At 31.5% G+C, this 23,861-nt stretch overlaps 1 protein-coding gene across 1 annotated transcript; it reads left to right on the forward strand.

Moving 5' to 3' along the window:
* Positions 1–398: 398 nt before the first annotated feature.
* On the forward strand, positions 399–6,536 carry LOC112038583 (laccase-1). Its single transcript, XM_024071406.2, has 5 exons — positions 399–579; positions 669–820; positions 3,287–3,528; positions 3,857–3,985; positions 5,092–6,536. The coding sequence occupies exons 1-5, from the start codon at positions 472–474 to the stop codon at positions 6,195–6,197; spliced, it is 1,737 nt and encodes a 578-aa protein (XP_023927174.2). The 5' UTR covers positions 399–471; the 3' UTR covers positions 6,198–6,536.
* The last annotated feature ends 17,325 nt before the right edge of the window (positions 6,537–23,861 follow it).

Below are 23,861 nucleotides of genomic sequence, written 5' to 3' on the forward strand. Positions count from 1 at the left end.
AAGTAAACGACAAGGGAGTAGATGAGACTTGAGGGTGATGATAAATCAAATAATTCTAGCTTTTAAAATTGAAGACATGCAGAAGAAATATGCTTTTGTCAAGTTGAATAACGCATGGCTGATAACTTGAAGGTGATGGCTCTGATGGCTTCCTTGTTGTCCTCTGTACCCTTTTTGATAATGCATGGATATTAGCCACCAAGGCTTCAAACAAAATTGGCTCAAATGAAAATTTAATTGACATTTTCATTGTCAGTCGTCCCTCCTCACCTACCCTCCAGCGTCACAAAATCTGTCTTTACGTGAAAAGTATGAATCATGAATAATTGGTACGTTAAATACCAATAAACAATTCACGGGAAATTGGAGAATCTCATAGTATATATTAGGGTAAGTGTGCATGGGAGTTTCGTAAGTTATTAGCAACTTATTATTCCTATAGCTAGAGAGTGTTCCATATTGGTGCTAAAAATGGAGGGTTTGTGCCATCATTATAGGTTCTTAATAGTAACACTAGTGGTACTTTCTGGGCTTCGGCAATCTTATTCTTCAACAACCACTCGGCAGTTTGAATTTAATGTAAGCTGATATTCAGAAACTTCATCATACATCTTCCATCGCAGCCAATATTGGCAAGTTTTTTAAGCATTATGGTTTTGTTTTTTCAGATTGAGTGGAAGAAGGTAACACGTTTGTGCCACACAAAACCACTTCTAACAGTGAATGGGGAGTACCCAGGTCCAACCATTGCTGTCCATGAAGGTGATAATGTTGAAGTAAAGGTTACTAATCGCGTTTCCATGAACACTACCATCCATTGGTGAGCATACTGAATCTAATTATGTTGGGTTTAATTAAGAGCTTAAAAAATGTTACTATTTTTACTTCTTAGCATTAAGAGAGTTTGTTCATCATGAATATTTTCTATTTGAAATTGATTAATTTTATGATTTAGATTGAATATTATAAACTTAAAGATTTATTTAATTTTAAATAATATAACATTTTATTCAGTACTAGAGTGCTGATTAAGCACTGATCAACCTTCATGCTTTATTTAAAGGGTAGGTATCTAATTAGAATCATTTTTATTTTAATTACGAGTAATACTACATACATAAACTATTTTACAACATTTTTACAAACTGTTAATGTGGCAAATTATTACTAGTTCTAATATGGGTCTATCACTAACATCACATTTTTATTTGTAATAACTATTTGAAAAATACTAAAATTACAGTAACAGCTTGTAAAAATATTATAAAATAGTTTATGTTTATAGCATTGTCCTTTAATTAATACTCTATGAACACCATATATTACAGTAATAAATTAATTATACATTCAAAGAAGAGAAAGAGAGAAAAAGGGATGGGTCTGGTGGTTGGTGGATCTGGTAAGTTTTTTGTTTTTTTCCCTTAGGTTAAAACTGAATTAGAAAGTTTGAGATTAAAAATTAGTAACTGATATGGCTCTTGCAAAAACAAGGAAGAGAAAAAAAAAAGTAGCTGCCATGGCATGTAGTTGCCACGTTAGTTTGTGGAAGTGTCATGCGTACCTCTATTATTATTCTTAAGAATGTGACTTGTGAGTGGACAGTCGTGTCTATATCTCCCAGCTTTATGTGAGATAGTGAGAGAAGCATTAATGCTCTAATAGTACTCAATAACTTTCCTCACACCCTAACTCACAAACACAAACACAAACACAATTGGCTAACTAGCTAAGAGAGAGACATACAGTAATAAATAACGGTGCAAGTGTGAAATAGCAAGAAGAAAGTTTAGAGAGACAAAATTTGACACTTGCTAATAAGAAAGATAATTAGGGAAAAAAAAGTTATGTCAGATATAGACTCAGACGAGAACCAATGAAAACTTGACAACTTAATAAGTTTAAAAAAATTTTCAATTTTTCTTTTGTTTTTATTATTTATTTTTATGTATGTATGTATGTATGTATGTATGTAGCATTGTTCAAAAGAAAGACCTTTGACACTAAGGCAACAAGTAAAAAGCCTAGGACTAGTCTCCTTTTTTTTTTTTTTTGTTGCTTTGTTCTCTAAGTCCTCATTCTCTCTTTTTCTATAGCTTCCTCTTCTGGCAGACTGTATAGTCAAATATATTGTGCCTTCAATGGAAAGACATGTTATAGATTAATAAAGATTACATAATAAAGATTACAGAATACTAACTCTTTACAATTATGTATTATTTATCCATTTAATTTTTTTTTTCTTTTTATGCACTACCTGTCGCGAATTTTTTATATGGTAGAAACGGCAAGTCTTATTTAATTATAACGGAAGTTTATACAACAACATCAATATCCGACCTCCGGACACATAGTTTATCTATCCCGAATTTGAAATCGAGATATAAAATGATAAGATGAAAGAGCACTCTTATGGTAAATCAGACAAGTATATACCCTGTTAGCCTTATCATGCAATATAAAATGGAACCTAGTTATTACACGCTGACATATATATTGTTGAGTAATACTTCTATTTGTAGTTTGTTTTGGTCATAGACAACTTGGCAGAATATGAAAATCACTAATAAAAGAGAGAAAAAAAAAGGTGGTAGTCTGAGTCTGATTTTATATAAAAGGTTCTTTCATTTTTATTTCTATTTTTCTGTTTCTGGTCTGGTATTTAAGAAATAATATTTAGATGCTCTTCATGTGCCTCTCTTATTTATTTTTTTAAGCTAGGCTTGTGCTCACTAAAATGGATATATTTAAGTATGTTATAAGTTAATAAAGTTAGGGACACAACTTTTGTCATAACTCTAACATGATTGATTATGAGTGATTAGTCTAAGTCTTGTGTTATATAAAAGGTCCTGTCAATTTCTATTTCTATTTGTTCCCTTTTTGGTTAGGTATATAAGAAATACTATATAGATGCTCTTCATGTGCCTCCCTTATTTATTTATTCTAAGCTATACATGTGCTCACTAAAGTCTAAAATAAATATATTTAAGTATGTTATAAGTTAAAAAAGTTAGGGACATAACTTTTGCCATAACTTTAACGTAATTAATTATGAGTGATAAAAAAAAAGTGATAGCCAAAAGAAAATAATTGTTCATCACTTATGATGATAACTTCAATAAACTATGACGAATTATTGTCGTAGAAGAACTGTAACAAGTTTAAATTGATTGAAAAAGACACAACACAAGAAATCTCTCTCTCTCTCTCTCTCTCTCTCTCTCTCTCTCTCTCTCTCTCTCTAGACTTGTTACTGAGATGATCTGTCTTGTTGCTAATTACATAGGCATGGAATAAGGCAACTAAGAAGTGCATGGGCAGATGGGCCAGCTTACATCACACAGTGCCCTATAAGAGGAGGGCAGTCCTACACATACAACTTCACTGTGATCGATCAAAGAGGCACCCTTCTATGGCATGCACATTATGGCTGGCAACGTGCTTCATTATATGGTGCCTTCATAATCTACCCTCGCATGCCATATCCATTCTCAGTTCCAATCCAATCTGAAGTCCCTATCATATTTGGTAATAATCCCACTAATCTCTTTGACCTCTCAATTAATTTCTTTCTTTCAATTTCATTTTTAGTTTTATAATTTGGATCAAATATGAAAGAATACTGTTAACATGTGCTAGGACGAGGGATTATTTATTTATTTATTTATTTTATTTATCGATATTATTGTTGTATTTTGTTGAATGCATGTATGTTGTCATTTGGTTATTGACTTGACTTATTTCTTAATTTTGGCAAATCTCTTTATTTGTATTTGTTATAAGTATTAGTACTTTCTCCTCTCTCTCCCTCACATTTTTCTCTATGATTGACATGTGTTTGTCGGATTGACTACAGGGGAATGGTGGAATGGAGATGTGGATGCTGTGGAAAATGAGATGATGTTGTATGGTGGTGGGCCTAATAGTTCAGATGCTTATACCATTAATGGCTTGCCTGGACCTCTTTATCCTTGCTCAAAGAAAGGTAATATTGGTAATTGTGAAGCATTCTCGACTTTGGAAAGTAAAAATGTAAATTTTTTGCATAAATTTTGTTACCAAAAAGATCAAAAGGCTATTTCAAAGCCAACAACCCAATTGGTTTGATGGCATCTCCATAGGTACTTAATACCTAAAGGTTAAGGGGAGGGGAGGAATTCGGGCAGTAAAAAGGAGATTTCTAATCATTTTCAAAAAAAAAAAAAAAAAGGCTCTTTAAAAGAAGAAAAAAAAAAAAAAATCAAAACACGAGATTAGTTTGCATGCCTTGTATGTTTTGTTATGGAATTTTAGGGAAGATGAAAAATATATAGAAAAAAAAAAACATGAAGATATTACCATTTATCATCCTTTGATGAGAAAGAAAATTATGTGGAGATAAAGTATATAGGTAGGGGACCATTTTCTCCTTGTGTCCACAATTTTGCTTTTTATTTTTCTTCACCTAAAATGTTGACAAGGAGACAAAAAATGGTAATGTACCCTTCTAACACTTATGCCTTAACTTGGGATGTTCTCGGTATAAAAAAAACAGAGAAAGAAATTTAAAATAAAATATAATTATTATGCATTGTATTTTATAATGTATCATGATAACTAATTCAATTATTATTATTTTTTATGTAAAATGAATGGATAGAGAAAAAAAAAATGTGATGAGTTCATTTTTATAAGATATTATTCTTATTAATTTAATTAACAATATTATTTCTTATATAATAATGGAAAAAAAATTCATCATTATATAATAGGGATGTAATAATAAATTCGGACTAAAATATTTTTTCTACCTTCCATTTTTCTTCTCAATAAAAAAAATAAATAAATCTATATATATATTTTTTATTCCACCTTTATATTCTCTCTACAAAATACACATGTTGAAAAACTAAAATTTCATCAATTCTTTTTTATTTATTTATTTATCTTTCCTACTTCTTTTATCCTCTTACATATTCATCCTTATATCCGAACAGCATAGAACAACAAATAAGTACAAAATCATATATTGGAGAAGACATAACTTATGTCTGAAACAATTCATATAGTTGAGGATGATCTTACATTACATGTTATGTTAAAATTGTGCAGATACTTTCATCCAGACAGTCGAGCGTGGAAAAACCTACTTGTTTAGAATCATCAATGCAGCACTTAATGATGAGCTCTTCTTTGCCATAGCTAATCACACATTGACTGTCGTTGAAGCTGATGCAGTTTATACCAAACCTTTCACAACTAGAGCCATAATGGTTGCTCCTGGACAAACCACTAATGTTTTGGTCACAGCAAATCAAGTTCCAGACTCATCAGGCATGTTTGTAATGGCAGCAAAGCCTTATGTCACTGCCGTTTTCCCCTTTGATAATTCCACCACAGCTGGCTTTCTAAAATACAAGAGTACAAGGACTGAAAAAATTGAGGCCCCAACTTTGCCTACCAACCTTGCATTTCACAATCTTCCTGAAATGAAAGACACAGTTTATGCCACAACATTTTCTAAAATACTTCGTAGCCTTGCATCTCCTGAGTACCCTTGCAACGTGCCCAAAAAGATTGACAAGCGAGTAATAACAACTGTAAGCCTTAACCTTCAAGATTGTCCTGCAAACAAAACTTGCAAAGCTTTAGGCAAGAGATTCTTTGCTTCAATGAACAATCAATCATTTGTTCGGCCGTTTAAGTCAGTATTGGAAAGCCATTACAAAAACCTCACAAATGTTGAATTTTCGTCTGATTTCCCCGAAAAGCCTCCTACTGCTTTTAATTATACCGGCGTAGACCCCCTCACCGAAAACATGAACACAGAGTTTGGTACAAAGCTTTTGGTAGTGCCTTATGGCACAAACATGGAAATTGTGCTGCAGGGTACAACTTTTCTTAATACAGAGAACCATCCCATTCATGTCCATGGTCACAATTTCTTTGTTGTTGGCAGCGGGTTTGGGAATTTCGATGTTGCTAAGGATCCAGCAAAATATAACCTTGTTGATCCTCCAGAGAGAAACACAGTGCCTGTTCCAACTGGGGGATGGGCTGCAATTAGACTCAAGGCTGACAATCCAGGAGCTTGGTTCATACATTGCCATCTTGAGGAACATACTTCCTGGGGTCTTGCTATGGTTTTCATTGTCAAAAATGGTATAGGCCAATCTCAGAGCTTGCTTCCTCCACCTAAAGATCTTCCACTCTGCTAAGATTACTAAAACTATATGGTCTGTTTTGATTGAGGAAGAGAGAGGGGGAGCAGAGTAGAGTAGAGTAGATTTAGTACAAAATTAACTTATTTTTAGCCAACTCTACTGTACTCCCTTTCACTCCCCCTTCTTCACCCCTCCATCCAAACAGGTCATTAGTTTGGGAATCATATGCCAAATTTTTGATGGTCTAGTTTACAACTTCTCTTAGCTTATCACTATGTGTATATCATAAAAGCATTTGCCAATCTTTAGTTTAATGAATTAGGATATGGGGTACGTGCATTGTGTATAAGTATTTCTTGTGGAATTTTATATATAGTTTGTGAACCTTTACAACTTCGTGTCAACTTAAATGGATAACTAGAATCGGTGAAAATTTTATCAACTTTTTGGTGCAAATTTTATCAACTTGAGTAAGAAGATAAAGTAAAATTCATGACTGTTTTAATATAAGAATCAATGCCTTTATATATATATATATATATATCGCAACAGAGAGGAGGAATGACTCAATCACGTAGTTTGGACTCGTAAAATAAAGCACCATTGGGACTTTTTTATTTGATTGTATCGAAAGGCCCAATGAATTGTATCAAAAGGCCCAATGAATTGGGATTTTCATGTTGGACTAGGTCATTGCGGACTCAAACCCAAATGGTATCAACTGGAGTTCGGCCTTTTCCTTAACGAATAATTGGAAAAGGCCAGATCAAGTAATCTTTTTGTTTTTTTGGATTGCCAGATCAAGTTATCTATTGCATAAATTCCTCGATGGCAAAATAATTCCCATCTACCATATTATGCTTCGTTTTTATTGTCTTGATATATAAATAATGATGTCTCACTCATGACTCATGATGCGATTGACGAAAGATTCGACCAAAAATAAATAAAGAAGAAAGATTGGACACATGTTTCCGATGATCTCAAGATCGATGGGCGGTTGACATTGACACAACTTGTGTTAACGTATTTCTTAAACTTTATATATGTAAAGCAAAGAACTCTGTGCAGGAGAACACGAGATTGTAGCATGTGACATCCTCCTTTGAGGAGAAATGAAATACTCTTAAACCACGTCAAAGATAAGAATAAATTTAAAAATAAGAATTGCTCTTTATTTCTTTTAGTTCAATATTTCAAGACTACACTTTTAAGAGAATTGAAATACTCTTTATTTTCTTTGATTTAATTTTTTAATACTACTATTTGTTTCATTTGATTCAATGTTTTAGGACTTTTCCTCTTTAATAGAAAACTCTTCACATTTTCATTCACCCTTTTCACTTCTACTCTTTTATACACATGTGCCCACAATCCTTCATGTCATCCCATTTGCAATTTGCCCAGACCAAAAACAATGTTTTTTGTCTTCAACCTTTCAACGACACCTACATAATTCCAACAATGTTGTACCGTTAGATTAAAATTTGTATGAGTAGGCTGTGACCAAGGAAGGGGGCTTGCGTTTTTTATTCCGTGACGGTAACTTATAGTTCTGATATTGAAGTCAGGCATTATGGATTCTGTGAAGGTTGTGATTTGCTTTAAGTCTTTGGGTGTTTGAGATTTTGGTTAGGGAAAGTCATAAATGTATTTTATTTTTGAACTAAAAAGAAAGAAAGAAAAAAATTCTTTTTTATTATTTATGAAGTTAACTATTTTTTTTTTTAATTTTGTTTTAGAATTCATAATTTGTCGGTTTCTTTGTAGGTTTTTTACTACTATTTTATGCAGTATGAGCCATAGTGATAAAAATAAAAATCGATGATGATTTCAAAGCATTTTACATTTTTTTAAAGGATGTGAAAACCCAACTAAAGGAAATTAAATTTGATAATGGATGTGTTTTTAGCCAATTTCTCTTTGTTTAATCACATTCTCTTTATGTTAATATATACAAATGATTTCCTTAATTTCATCGAGATAATGAATTGGGTGTTTGAGATTGGGGTCTCTATATTTAGTTATGAGAATAGAGTGATTGAGGAAATGTTTGGGAGGTTGCTTCAATATGCTTTAAATTATTGTTGTGGGGGGAAAAGCCCAACCATATGTAGTGGGCCTAAAGCCCAATATGAAGGTTATTGTATGTCCGAAGAGGCTATAATTGTCAAGGGGTACTTCGCGTGAAAGAAGGATACATGAGGACAAAGAAACTCCGTTCGAAGAGAGCATCAATGTTCCGAAGAGATCATTATCCTTGGATGAAAAAATTCTGGGTCATATAAATATTTGGGGGGTTCGAATGAGCTTACTAGTGACTTCAGCAGTCTAGATAAGTTTTGGACACACCTGGAGATAAAAGGAATGGAGAAATATCTAAAAGGAAAAGCTGCTACCATCGTATTAAATGCACTGCAGCAACTTTTCTGGCCGCATTTATGTGGAGAAGACTCTTGAACAGTATAACTTCAGCTACCGCCACTCACAAAAAGCTGAGGGAGATACATGACATGGCATGCACTCAAGTAGGGAGTTAGATGAAGAACAAGTGGACGATGGGGATGATGGGGGAGGATGCTATATAAAGAAGAAGGGCTCCTAATAGGAAGGGGGGAGAGAAAAAAGAAGGAGAAAGGGAAAAGAGAGGTTGGATGGTAGCTCTAAGAATTGTAACCAGTACTCAATTTATCATAAATCTATTCGGACTTCAGCTTATTTGATCTTTACGTGTACTTTTATGCTGGTTTATACTTGTATGTTGTGATCAACTGTTGTAAGCTCCATAGTTTACCTAGTTCTATCATCCACATTCTACAAATTTATTGTGTTGGGCTTGAGGCACAAATCCTAACCCTACAATTGTTTATAGATTTCAAAATCATTTAATTAGTTTAAAAAATAAAGTATACTTTTAACATTAAATATAATAATATGTTATACTGTTATACATTTAAAAATAAAATAAAATATGAATTAAGAAAAACAAGTTACATAGTATTCAACAATATTGTGGGCAAATATAAATATTATACAAAAAAAAGTACTATATATATATATATATGTCTTAACATACATAAAAATGATTTCAAATGAAATTGTAAAATATCCGCACATTGTGCAAAACATCATCTAGTTAGGTTCAATTTCACAAGATGCCAAAAAAAAAAAAAAAATGCATGTGACTAAAGATAATAAAGAGTATCTTTAGAAATACTATTTTCAGGTTTCTCCAAAAAAAAAAAAAAAACAAACAAGCCATCTTTAGCATCTTTAGTCTAGAATTAAAAAAAAAATGAAAAATTAAAAAGAAGAAGAAATAGGTGTTATCATTGTTGATTTATAAAAGGATAAAGAAAAATGTTAAAATGTGCTTTTATAGAGGCTTCTTTTTCTTTCTATGTCTTATTTTATCTGCAATGTTCTAGTAATTTGTGAGTTTCAGTTAATTCAACAGTTAAAATCTCTAATGTTTGAATAAGAGATCTGAAATTTAATCACACTTACACAAAAAAATTGATTTTGTTTTGGTATGATGATATAGAGTATCATCAAGAACGAATGCCATAAATAAATTAAAAAAAAAAAAAGTTTTAGTAATTTGCCTATGAGATTTTTGGTTATGGACTTGTTGTTATCTTTAGGGAACATGTGGGCTACAAGTTGGCACCCAAATTCGTTTAGTTTAATATTGTTGGGAAAAAAAGAAGAAGGTAATCTTTTGTGGGCCATATGATTTAACTTTATACAGCTCTTTACTCTTGTTCCTTTTTCTTCTTTTCTTTTTAGGAGATGCCTAATCCTGCAGGTTCTTCTTTTAGTAATGCCCGATTGATTATCTTTGCATTCCTTTTCTAATGTCAAAAACGCCACGGGCCAATTTGATTTTGTATTCTTCTAATGTTCGGTCTGTTTTTTACTCTGTTTTAATTACTTGCTAAGTTATTAGCATTAGGGAGATTAGATAAATAAATTGTCAATATATGCATAAGCAGGGTTTCCAAATTCCATCATTGAGAGAGAGAAGCATGTTTAGGATAAAGTTTTATTCCATAGGGATAAGGAGGAATTTATAACAATACAATATGTGGTGATTTATAAGATAATTCATATTATTTAGAAGATAAACTTATTAAAATAGTCATGTGATTAAACATACATGTAAATAATCATTTTCATCCACACTTCCACAGTAGGTTTGAAGAATTTTCTGATTTAACGGTAGATTCTATCATTTACTTAATTATGTTACCACACAACCACAATACCTTGGTATTAAGCTAAAAAGTTTGGAAACTAACTGGAGAATTTATTTGGCTTGTTGGCAATCTACGAGTACTAGGATTTGTTACAGGCCAAGATGCATGTTAGGCCAGCCCAATCCAATTGAAAATCTTGTTTGTGAATTGTGGTAGAGGTCAGAGGTTCTGGTGAATTTTCCTGGGTCAGGCCGAAATTTTGGGTGTTGTTTACAACTTTTCTCTCGCTAAAGAAATTTCATATCGATTGTCTTTTGAAGAAACTTCATAGGCATGGACTAGGCCTCGTCCTGACTGGCCCACTTCTCACCAAGGCTGGGCTCAGGTTGTTAGTTTCCTTGGGTCGGGCGTTCGTGTGAGATCTATTTTCCATTTGTATAACTCTAACAAACAAAAGATTTCAAAATTTGGAATCTAATAATGTGATGATAATACACAGAAACAAAGAATAGTAATAAGTGAATCAAACTACAAACTTATAGCAAATCAGTCAAGAGTACTGTGGCTCAATGACATTATATGATCTTTTATATGAGGAGAATCATGATTTGAATTTCCTTCCTCCACTTATAACAATTAAATAATAATAATAATAAAATAGAAGCAAAACTTATGCTAAACCACACATCACTTTGGCCATTTTCAATACTGGCGCTTTCATGAAGATCAATATGTAATTTCCAGCAACCCAAAGCAAGTAGATATGGAATTAGGATTTCATCTTTGGGTGTCAAGACATGAATTAAAACTTTAACCATTCAGAAGAAATATACTAATAGTATATTCAATATTTACAAAGTATAAATATAAGAAACTATACAAAATAACAGTTTCTTAATACATTTCAAGCACATCTAAATCCTAAAAGTCATTTATGATTAATATTGTTTTCGCAGTCATTTCTCTTTTAATGTATAAAATTAAAGATTCCATTAAAAAAACACATTTGATTTTATTGGGAAACCTAGTTGTAAACTTCTAATAATACCATCTGTGTTTAGAGAATGATTATCAGTTTTTTGAAAGTAAGTTTTAGCATTTTATCTCACATTATACAAATAACTTACTAAAAATAAGCAATTCCCATTAACTATATTTAATCACGTAACTCATTAAATTTTCAGAGACATAACATGATTTATTTTCCAAAAGATTGGAAAGTCCTTAAAAGACTTAATTACCATGAAGATAATGGAAATAATTGGAATAAATTAATGCAACAATAAATATTAATTATAATATTTATCCAAGACATGACCAAAAAAAGAAAAATGATGTCTACTTACATACCAACATAAATCTGAGCGGTTGCCTTTTGTTGCATGATTGAAGACCATTCCACTTGCTTTGTTATATACTAATGATTTCTATAGTTTATATTGGATTTCATAGACTCGACGTCCATTGAGACAATCATTGGATTAATTAATTTAATTGTGATTACCAAGTTTTCTTTTGCTACAAACGATTCTTCCTCCAATCAATTGATTCTATCTTGGTGAGGATGCCATTGTTATCTAATCACACCAATTACATCGAGCAATATTTGATGGTTGGAACTTTTTGATTCACCATAGAGTCTTAAGACTAAAATACACTTTTAGTTCTTAAAGCTTAAGATTATTTATATTTTGACCCTTCATGTTTGATTTCATAACACGGACAAAATTGGCACATGCTATTTTTGGGCAAAATAAGTAGCATTTTGCCTCATTTTCCAAACTAATTAGAAAAATGCTCCTTGTTTAAAAAAAAAAAAAAATTCTAGAGCCCTATTGCGGCGTTTTAAGGAGCTTATAGTGACGTTTTAAGGACCTATAGTAGCGTTTTGAAACTCGAGCTCCATGAACTCGAGTTATAGGTTTTTTTTTTTTTTTTTACCTATAACTTGAGTTCATGGAGCTTGAGTTCCAAAACACCACTATATGTCCTTAAAACATAACTATAGGTTCCTTAAAAACGACACTATAGAGCTTAACTCGATTTTAAGAAAATCGAGTTTTAAAATAGGGGTATTTTCCTAATTAGTTTGGGAAATTGAGCAAAATGCTGCTTATTTTGCCCGAAAAGGGCATTTGCCAATTTAGTCCTAATAAATTGTAAACCACATCCCTAAAATTTGGAGTCATTTTGATTTTGCTCCAATCCCTAAGACCCTAACATTTCAAAATTTTGATCCACTCCCCTAGCAGTAGGTGTTCGTTTTGATTGGTAGCCCATCCTCGTAGAAAAAAACTTAGTTGACCGTTAAGTGACACACAAGTCAGCCATATGTGCTAATTGCTTCAATAAAATCGCAACATGTGGATTTTATGGTTGATGTAATTAAATAATCTAAAAAAGCCTAAAATTATAAAAAAAAAAAGCCTAAAATTTATTATATAATTTTAATTTCGTTTTTTGTTTTGAAAATTTTATCAATAAATAGTGATGAACAAGCTTAATTGTTTTTCTTCCCCAAAAAATTATACGAGTCTTCAAGGTTTAGAGACAAAATTTTTTAGAAAAGCAACAAAAAAAGCACAAATATCAGGAGTAGGAAAAAAAAATTGTAAATCTTACTCTAATTTCACCACCTATAAGATCCGGTTCCGACCCATACTTCCACCTCCCCTAAAGGGCATGTACCAAATAGCCCACATCCCGGCCTAATAGTCCGCCAAAATAATGTTTGACGCAAAATTAATTATTTTTCATTATGATTACATTTTATACTTTCCAAACTCTACCGAAACCGAAGCAAGAGTCTGCAGAAGTATGTATGATTATTTTTTCCCGACTCAGAATGTATTTCTTTTTCACGAAAAAGTATTCCATTTTCAACCTAGTATTCTATTAAGCCTTGTTTCTCCCCAAAAAAAAAAAAAAAAGCTTTAAGCCTTTAAGGCTTAACCATGCTTGATGTAACTGATCATTTACGTGGGCCAACTCTCTCATGTGCATGAACACAGAACAGTGGACCGACCTTCTTGACTATTGCTGCCTATGTTCAAATTTATTTCATTAATAATAGTATATTAATTGTATTCACACCCATTGTTGAATGCTTCCAGTACTTCCTGTGAACTGAAACCTTGGCTCAGCACTAAACCAATTTAATTACCAATTATGACAGTATTAACACGAATTTATTATGTATAGTAAAGATTTTCACGTGTTATACACAATTTATGCTGGCCTAGCTAGGAATTAAAAGTATCCGAGAAAGAGAGTGTGAGAGAGTCAGGCAGGCTTTTCTTCAAGAGTGGTCGTAGGTCTTTTTCAACCAGTAGCAGCTTTAAAGACTGGAACGCGTGCAAAGCCATCCATAGCTCGAACTTCGGCGCATATATATATTGTTGCATTTCACAATTATTTATTTATTTATACTTTTTGCGTTGCTGAGTTAAAAAAAATCTTATACTTTATAAGTGTATTTAAATACTGCTTATTTATTGAAAATTAAGTCCTGCTTGGTAGAGTATCTTAAATATATGTTTTCAGTTTTTAAATAATATTACACGCATTTTAACACAATTTTTTACTTATATGTTTGTCAAAAAAATACAAACAATATTACTCAAACTTCTCTACTAAACAGGCCCAAAATTTATTGCTAAAAACATAGTAACGCTTTTGTTAATGGGTGCTGGACAGCACGTTAAGTTTGCATGATTTTTCTAAATTAGCCAGGGAAAACACGAAAAACAACAACACATTAATAATGCATGTCCGGCAGCATAAAAAACAACAAATATTGCATGCTTTTACTTAAATACCCTTCCAACCATTTTTACCATCTCCTCGTACCCCATCCTTTGGTTTCTTCATTCATCCTTATCTTTTGATTTTTCCCCCCTTTCATACACGACTGTATCAAGCGCAGCATGAAGGTAACGTCAACCATTTGTTATTAATACTATTATTATTATTATTATGCTTTAGCCTCCAAAAAATAACTTTTTAAAAAAGAAATAAGACTCCTAAATTCAAATATTCATGAGATGGAACATTTAAAGAAAAAATTTATCTAAAAAAAATAAGAATACATAGATAAAATTAGTGGCATAGTAAAAAAAAAAAAAATCAAAATAAGCTTATATATTTAATCTCTTATAAACATACATGGCTCTGGTTGGATTGGGTTGATTGGTTATACTTATGTGGGGGGTAAAAACCCAGAGCTACTTAATGGGCCTGGGGCACCATGTTGAGGAATATTATATTTCCGAAGAGCAATAATTGGGTGGGGATAGTCCATCTGAAGGCAGGAAGCCCAGAAGTAGAGGGGGAGTACTGTCCGAAGAGGTCACTACTGATCCGAAGGTGTCTTACTCCTCAGTCATAAATAGCCTTGATCAATCAAACGTATGGAAGGTCCGAATGATCTTCCTAGCAATCCCAATGATAATGATAAGTTTTGGGTAGGTCTGAAGATGATCAGAACGAAGAAATATCTAAAGGAAAAGCTGCTACCACCGTATTTAATGCACTGCAACAGCTTTTCTGGCCGCATTTATGTGGAGAAGACCCCTGAACAGTGTAACCTCAGCTACCGCCACTCACAAAGAACTAAAGTAGACACATGACGTGACATGTACTTAAGTAGATACACAGATGAAGAACAGGTGGACGATGGAGATGATGGGAAAGGGTGCTATATAAAGAAGAAGGGTCCCTGATAATAAAAAAAAAAAAAAAAAAGAGACGAGAGAGAAGAAAGAAAAGCTTTATTGTAGCTCTGAATGTTGTAATTACTGTTCACTTAATAAAACATCTCTTCGGACATTCATTCATGGAGTTGTTCAAGTATTGTTTCATGTTATCATCACTTCAAGTACCCTAGCCAACCATTGTTTAATTCATAACCAGCCCAGCTCTTTCGCCCACTCTCTACGAATTCATTGTCCTGGGTTTGTTGGGCCTTTAACCCATACCTTTTGGGCTTGGGCTACAAAAACAGACCCTACAACTTATATATGTTCAATCTCTTGCAAGCACTCTCTTGTTAATATATATGATTAGAATTCACATAATATGTCAAATATATTCGAAATTTCTAGATTCATCAAAACCAATTCTAAAAAATAAATTAAACTTAAAATTAAAATAAGGGTAACAAAATAAACTTAAAAATATGGTGGGTTGCCTTGAGTTAGACGAATTGAAAAAATTATCAATTCAAACTTGACACAACTTAAGATTTAGATTACATCCTTCCTATATATTTCTTTTACTTTGTCTTTAAATTGTAACTAGGAAAAAGAATCTTGCATTTTCTCTTATTTATGTTCATTTGTTTAACAAATAAACCAAAATTAAGCCAAATTTAAGTTTGACTATTAAACAAGCTAAGCTCAAACATAACAATATATTTGTGAATAAGCTCATGAACATGATAAAAATTTTATAGTTTATTATAATTAATAATTCCATTCGTAGTAAAATTCATTGATTTGTGAAGGGGTAAAAATAGGTAGTCAATGGTTTTACTATATATGAGAAAGGCTAAAGTGTAAAATACACCCCTAAAATTTGGGGTCTTGTAATTTTTCTCCCTAAAGTAGGGCTACTTTAGTAAGATGACTAAGATCGTGCATTTTCAGGATTGTAAGTAGGATCAGTGAAATCTAACTGATCCTACTAAAAACCTAAATTTGCTTTAGGTTGGTTTAAAAAAACAAAAACCCAATCAACCTAATGGATAGAAATAATCCAATGGGCCTTAAACAATGTTGAAGTGTTGAAAATACCTCTATGTAAACTAAAAATATCAAAAACAAATTTCTCTTTAAATTACAAACTTATTCCATATAGTCTTAGTTATGTGGGATCAAAAAATGATTATCTTCCTAAGTATTTATTTATTATATGTTTATGTTGTTAGAAATGAGATAATTGTATTCTTTTGAGCTTAGCTATTATTTGTCACTATAAAATAAGCATTTAAATTTGCTGATTTGTTTCGTTAGGATAGATGCATCAATTGATGGAATAAGAATTAAATCTTTTTTACGAAATTTTTTTATAAATGAATTCATAATTTATATGATTATTTAACAAGCAAAGTCATTACTAGTGTTTTATTTATTTATTTATTTTCTAAAAAATGTATGATCTTACTAGCCACAATTCCACCAACCTCTCATAATCCTATTTAGGATTCCGATTTTGACAACATTTCCTAGCATGTCCTTGACATTTGGGGTTTAAATTCTCAACCCAATCAATTACATTTTTTGCCCCTCTTTTTGTAACGTTGAACATGGACATCTTAGGTAACCGTTGGCATTTGACTCTGTTTCAACCAACTTAATAATATTTTCTTATTTTTTGGTTCACGTTGTTCGTAACTTTTTTATTTTCCTTTTCTTCTTCTTTTTTTTTTTTTTCACCCCACCTTTTGTCTTTTTCATCTTTTATTTTTTTTGTTTCTTCTATTTAGTGTTCGTTCACTTCATTGTTTTGGGTTTTTGTGTGTATGTGTGTGTGTGTGTGTGCGAGCGTGCGTGTGTGTGCTCATCTCACAACTAAAAACCTATAAATAATAATTTAAATTTAATATTAGGAATATAATCAAAATTATTCATAATCTAAAATTAAGAAACTAATACAAATCATAAATTAAGATATAAATGTAGAAAAAGAACAAAGAATGTACTTGTTTGTTTTCTCTATCACTTTGAGAGATGAAAGTGTGAGTATGTAATGAAATCCAGAGAAGTTTTTATTAATTTTTTTGAAGTTAAAAAAAAATAGCTTAAACAAAATGAAAAAAATAACAATGAAGAAAGAATGCTTATCAGCATTGTCAATTACCATAGGATTTAGGCATTCACATATAGGAGTAAACTTCACTCCAGATATATATAGGTAGAGTTCTACTTGATATAGAATTTAAATCCTATTGGAATTAAGATTTCTAATCAACGTGTTTTGTTGCTATCCCATAAAAAAGTGGAATAAAAAAAGTTCAAACGAATAGAAAAAAGGAAACGTTGATGTACATACGTTATTTACAATTTTTTTTTTAACTTTATCCAAAAAATAGTTTGGTTACAATTTTTTTAATTTTTTTTTTGTTTATCCCAAAAATAGTTTGGTAAATCAGTATGAATAGATAAACTTGGGTTGTTGCTTTTTTTCTTTTTCTTTTTCTTTTTCTAATGAGTTGTATACTTGTGTAGTAATATAATTTAAGTTAAAATAAATAGTAAAGAATTTGGATTGTAATATAAAGATTTTTAGTAACTTAGAAATTATAGATAAATTAATAATAAAAGGATTTGATGAAGAATTTGAATTATAATCAAATTAAAATTTTATCAACTTAGAAATTATAGCAGAAGAAGATAAGGACAATACACACACACACACACACACACACACACACACACACACATTAAAAATCTAACAAAATTTATGTAATTTAGTGAAGCCACTTGGCATAACCATGGCTTTTAAGCTTAAATTTTATTATATAGTATAATTTATATATATATATATATATATGTAGGGATCGAATTTGGGACACTTCTTCAGATTGAGAGAGTGGACCCAAGCCCAGCTTGCCCTTCAATGAATTTATAGAGTGTGGGCTCAAGAACTAGGCCTTAGTAAGGGGTACAACTGCCCTGCATGGTTGCATGTGACTTTATCAACTTGAACATGGATTGGGATGTACAATGATGTTCCTCGGACTGGTCTTCCGAAGTTTGATGTTCTTATTATTTCTTTTAAGATTCATTACAAAGGTTCCAGAGGGCATGGGTCATTACAGAACTCCTTAATTCCGATCCTTCCTCCCCTTTTCAGGAGAGACTCCCTACGTTATATACCCCTCTAAACTGATCCTTACCCTCCATTTGTCGATCAATCAGGCTACCACTTGAGGGCCTGTCCCATCAGCCGCACCCTTGTTCCTCCAATGGGTTGTAGCACCCAAGACAGCGCTGTTCAGGAGTCCTGTTCTCATTAATGCGGCCAGGACGTTAGTTAAGGGCATTCAATGTAGAGGTGACAGCTCGCCTAAGGCTTGTTCCTTCGCCGTGCTCCTGTCGCCGACGCGTGGCACTGGACCCTCTCCTCCTCGGATATTCAAGAAGTCCCCTTTGGTGGGATGGTGCTCGCGTTCTTCTGAGGTCTCGGACGACAATCAGGCTACCACTTGAGGGCCTGTCCCATCAGCCGCACCCTTGTTCCTCCAATGGGTTGTAGCACCCAAGACAGCGCTGTTCAGGAGTCCTGTTCTCATTAATGCGGCCAGGACGTTAGTTAAGGGCATTCAATGTAGAGGTGACAGCTCGCCTAAGGCTTGTTCCTTCGCCGTGCTCCTGTCGCCGACGCGTGGCACTGGACCCTCTCCTCCTCGGATATTCAAGAAGTCCCCTTTGGTGGGATGGTGCTCGCGTTCTTCTGAGGTCTCGGACGCCCGAGGACAGGGCCCTCCTCGGATATATTCCTTGGGGGTCGGCCCTCGCGCTTTCATCCTCGGACCCCTCATGCATCCTCGGCGCGGGCCCTTGGGCCTAGCTTGGAGTGGGCCGAGGCTACCTGATTTTCTAGCCCCACAATATATATATATATATTACTTTTTTTTTTCTTTTCAATTTCATGAATAATTGAATTTAGAATATCTAATTGACCACCTTAAATATATTATAAAATTTGTTATGAAAAAACCTTTTTCATTATATTTTTGTTTTAAAAATAATGGGAGCCTAGTATTACCCTTTAAAAATAAAGAAAAAAAGAAACGGGAACATCTACTCCTCTAGAAGGACAAAAAAATAAAAGTTAGTGAATCTAGAGATAAAGGCATAAAGCTAATCGGTTTTAGATGAAGGTATTGGAAAAAATTAAAGGGTATTTTGGTTTGATTACAAAATAATTTGATTTCTCTAACAAAGCTGACATAGGCCTAACACATAGTCAGCTTTTTCCTACTACCCGTAAAACATTAGTATTTTATTGTAATTTTATACCACGTTAACGGGTGCTGTGTAGCACTCGTGAACAAGACCCTAAAAATTATACTATATAATAAAAGTTAGGTTTAGAAGCCGTAATTGTGCTAAGTGGCTTTACTAAATTGCAAAAATTTTGTTAAATTATATATATATATATATATTTTGTTTGTCCTTATCTTCTTCTTCTGTAATTTCTAAGTTGATAAAATTTTAATTTGATTACAATTCAAATTCTTCATCTAATCCTTTTATTATTAATTTATCTATAATTTCTAAGTTACTAAAAATATTTATATTACAATCCAAATTCTTTACTATTTATTTTTACTTAAATTATATTACTACACAAGTATACAATTCATTAGAAAAAGAAAAAAAAAAAACCAAAAAAGAAACAACTCAAGTTTATCTATTCATATTGATTTACCAAACTATTTTTTGGATAAAGTAAAAAAAAAAAATTGTAACCAAACTATTTTTTGAATAAAGTAAAAAAAAAAAATTGTAAATAACGTACGTACATCAACGTTTCCTTTTTTCTATTCATTTGAACTTTTTTTATTCCACTTTTTTATGGAATAGCAACAAAACACATTGATTAGAAATCTTAATTCTAATAGGATTTAAATTCTATATCAAGTAGAACTCTACCTATATATATCTGGAGTAAAGTTTACTCCCATATGTGAATGCCTAAATCCTATGGCAATTGACAATGCCGATAAGCATTCTTTCTTCATTATTATTTTTTTCATTTTTTTTAAGCCTTTTTTTTACTTCAAAAAAATTAATAAAAACTTCTCTCACGCATACTTAAATTCATGAATTTAGCTCATTTGCTCTCTTCTACAATAATTGGTTCTAGATTTCGTTACATACTCACACTTTCATCTCTCAAAGTGATAGAGGAAACAAACAAGTACATTCTTTGTTCTTTTTCTACATTTATATCTTAATTTATGATTTGTATTAGTTTCTTAATTTTAGATTATGAATAATTTTGATTATATTCCTAATATTAAATTTAAATTATTATTTATAGGTTTTTAGTTGTGAGATAAGCAGACAAAAAAAAAAAAAAAGCCCAAAACAATGAAGTGAACGAACACTGAATAGAAGAAACAGAAAAATAAAAGATGAAAAAGACAAAAGGTGGGGTGAAAAAAAGAGAAGAAGAAAAGGAAAAAAAAAAACACAAAAATAAAAAAATTTATGAACAACATGAACCAAAAAATAAGAAAATATTATTAAGTTGGTTGGAACAAAGTCAAATGCCAACGGTTACCTAAGATGTCCATGTTCAACGTTATAAAAAGAGGGGCAAAAATGTAATTGACTAGGTTGAGAGAGGATTTAAACCCCAAATGTCATGGACATGTTATGAAATGTTGTCAAAATCGAAATCCTAAATAGGATTATAGGAGGTTGGTAGAATTGTGGCTAGTAAGATCATACATTTTTTAGAAAAACAAAAAAAAAAAAAAACAAAAAACACACTAGTAATGACTTTGCTTGTTAAATAATCATATAAATTATGAATTCATTTATTAAAAAAAAAAAATTGCATAAAAAAGATTTAATTCCTATTCCATCAATTGATGCATCTATCCTAACGAAACAAATTAGTAGATTTAAATGCTTATTTTATAGTGACACATAATAGCTAAGCTCAAAAGAATACAATTATCTCATTTCTAACAACATAAACATATAATAAATAAATACTTAGGAAGATAATCATTTTTTTATCCCACATAAATAAGACTATATGGAATAAGTTTGTAATTTAAAGTGAAATTTGTTTTTGATATTTTTAGTTTACATAGAGGTATTTTCAACACTTCAACATTGTTTAAGTACCATTGGATTATTTCTATCCATTAGGTTGATTGGGTTTTTGTTTTTTTAAACCAACCTAAAGCAAATTTGGGGTTTTAGAAGGATCTTTCATGAATTTAGGATTAATTAGATTTTACTGATCCTACTTACAATCCTGAAAATGCACGATTTTAGTCATCTTACTAAAGTAGCCCTACTTTAGGGAGAAAAATTACAAGACCCCAAATTTTAGCGGTGTATTTTACACTTTAGTGTTTCTCATATATAGTAAAACCATTGACTACTTATTTTTACCCCTTCACAAATCAATGAATTTTACTACGAATGGAATTATTAATTATAATAAACTATAAAACTTTTATCATGTTCACAAATTTATTCACAAATATATTATTATGTTTGAGCTTAGCTCGTTTAATAGTCAAGCATAAATTTGGCTTAATTTTGGTTTATTTGTTAAACAAATGAACATAAATAAGAGAAAATGCAAGATTCTTTTTCCTAGTTACAAGTTAAAGACAAAGTAAAAGAAATATATAGGAATGATGTAGTCTAAGGGTCTGTTTGGTTGGAGGAGTGAAAAAGTGGGAGTATGGAAAATTAGTGAGAGGATGGAAAAGTGGGAGAATAGAAAATATTTAGTTTTCCCTTGTGTGTGTTTGGTTGGAGGGGTGGAAAAGTGAGAGGGTGGATAACTTTTTTGTTTGGTTGAAAAGAAAAGTGAGAGGATAGAAAATGTAGTTTATATAAATTAACTATTATACCTTTATTACATAATAGGTAGTAAATAGATTTATTTGCACTCATTAAATAATATGAAATTTACCAACATTTATATTTTTCAATGAGAAGTGTTACTTTCACAACATTTTTCGCAATATTTTCACAACAAAATTTATGTGAAAAGTTGTTACTAGTTCTAATTTGAACCCACCACTGAAATTATTTTTTTACTTACTAATATTAACTAATAACAATCTATTATTTAAAATTTATTGTGAAAATATTGCGATAACATTTCTAAAGTAGAATTTTTTATTCATTATGTTATATCTCCTTTCTCAGCCATACATTTTTCTTTTCTTTTTTCTTATTTTTCTCCTCCACACACGTTCTCCTTCCTCATTCTTTTCTTTTTCTTCAAGAACGTTCCAGGTGCAGAGAATGCTCATTCTCTATTTTTTTTTTTTTTCTCCAGTGCTCTGTCTCTGTTTATTTTTTTTTTTTTTTTTTTTTTTTTTACTTGATCCTAGAACGGGGTATTATGGAAAAAGTGCTGTGAGACAGTTTTCCACTCAAGCTTTTCCTCCCAATTTGGAAGGATAAAATTTGTGGGCCCGGGAGAGAAAATTTTCTCCTAGGTTTTCCTCTCTTTCCCAAACAGTAAAAATATCGTTTTCCACTCTATGTTTTCCATCCCCCCTAAATTCACCCCAACCAAACATAGTGTAAGTCTTAAGTCGTGTCAAGTTTGAATTGATAATTTTTGCAATTCGTCTGACTCAAAGCAACCCACCATATTTTTAAGTTTATTTTGTTACCCTTATTTTAATTTTAAGTTTGATTTATTTTTGAGAATTGGTTTTGATGAATCTAGAAATTTGGAATATATTTAGGCATATTATGTGAATTTTAATAAAATATATAGAAAAGAGAGTGCTTGTAAGAGATTGAACATATATAAGTATAACTAGTCGACGCAATCCAACCAGAGCCATGTATGTTTATAAGAGATTAAATATATAAGTTTATTTTGAATTTTTTTTTATTATGCGACTAATTTTATCTACGTATTCTTATTTTTTTAGATAAATTTTTTCTTTAAATGTTCCATCTCATGAATATTTGAATTTAGGAGTCTTATTTCTTTTTTAAAAAGTTATTTTTTTTGGAGGCTAAAGCATAATAATAATAATAATAATAATAATAATAATAATAATAAAAATAATAAAAAAATGGTTGACGTTACCTTCCTATTACGCCTGACACAACCATGTAGGAAAAGGGGAAAAATCAAAAGATAAGGATGAATGAAGAAACCAAAGGATGGGGGAGAGATAAAAAGGAGATGGTAAAAATGGTTGAAAGGGTATTTAAGTAAAAACATGCAATATTTGTTGATTTTTATGCCACCTAACATGCATCATTAATGGGTTGTTGTTTTTCTTGATTTCCTAGGCTAATTTAGAAAAATCATGTGGACTAAACGGGTGCTGTGTAGCACCCGTTAACAGGACCCAATATTTTTTATTGCAAAATAGTGCCACACTTTTTTCATCACTTGGCTGGTCCATGAACAGTGTCATAGGACCAGACAAGTAAAATGCAAACACAAACGCATGCAGAAAATCAACTACGCAAACGCACAATATATCTCAAGAGATTATACGTAACATAACATGTGTCTTATAATAACATAATTTAATATTTCATATGGAAGTTTTATATGATATGTCTTAATATCATATGATTTTCTTGATTTACTTCTAATCTTATTATAGAGTTTTATTTTGGTATTATTCATAGCATAAATAGCTAAACACTCCTTATTGTGTTTTGGTATGATGATAAAAAATAATCATTAAAAGTGGATGTCATATGTTAAAACTATCTTCCAAAAAAAAAAAAAAAAAAAAAGAAAGAAAGCTGGTTATTGATGAAACTCGTTGGAA

Source organism: Quercus suber, unplaced genomic scaffold (genome assembly GCF_002906115.3).
Source record: "Quercus suber isolate HL8 unplaced genomic scaffold, Cork oak 2.0 scaffold_196, whole genome shotgun sequence".
Taxonomy (NCBI): Eukaryota; Viridiplantae; Streptophyta; class Magnoliopsida; order Fagales; family Fagaceae; genus Quercus; species Quercus suber.

Excerpts from the sequence above, each read along its gene's own strand:
- LOC112038583 (XM_024071406.2), top strand. The coding sequence starts at position 472 with ATGGAGGGTTTGTGCCATCATTATAGGTTCTTAATAGTAACACTAGTG. Across the intron at positions 821-3,286 it reads ATGAACACTACCATCCATTG|GCATGGAATAAGGCAACTAA; the intron begins GTGAGCATACTG and ends CTAATTACATAG. Across the intron at positions 3,986-5,091 it reads TTATCCTTGCTCAAAGAAAG|ATACTTTCATCCAGACAGTC; the intron begins GTAATATTGGTA and ends AAAATTGTGCAG.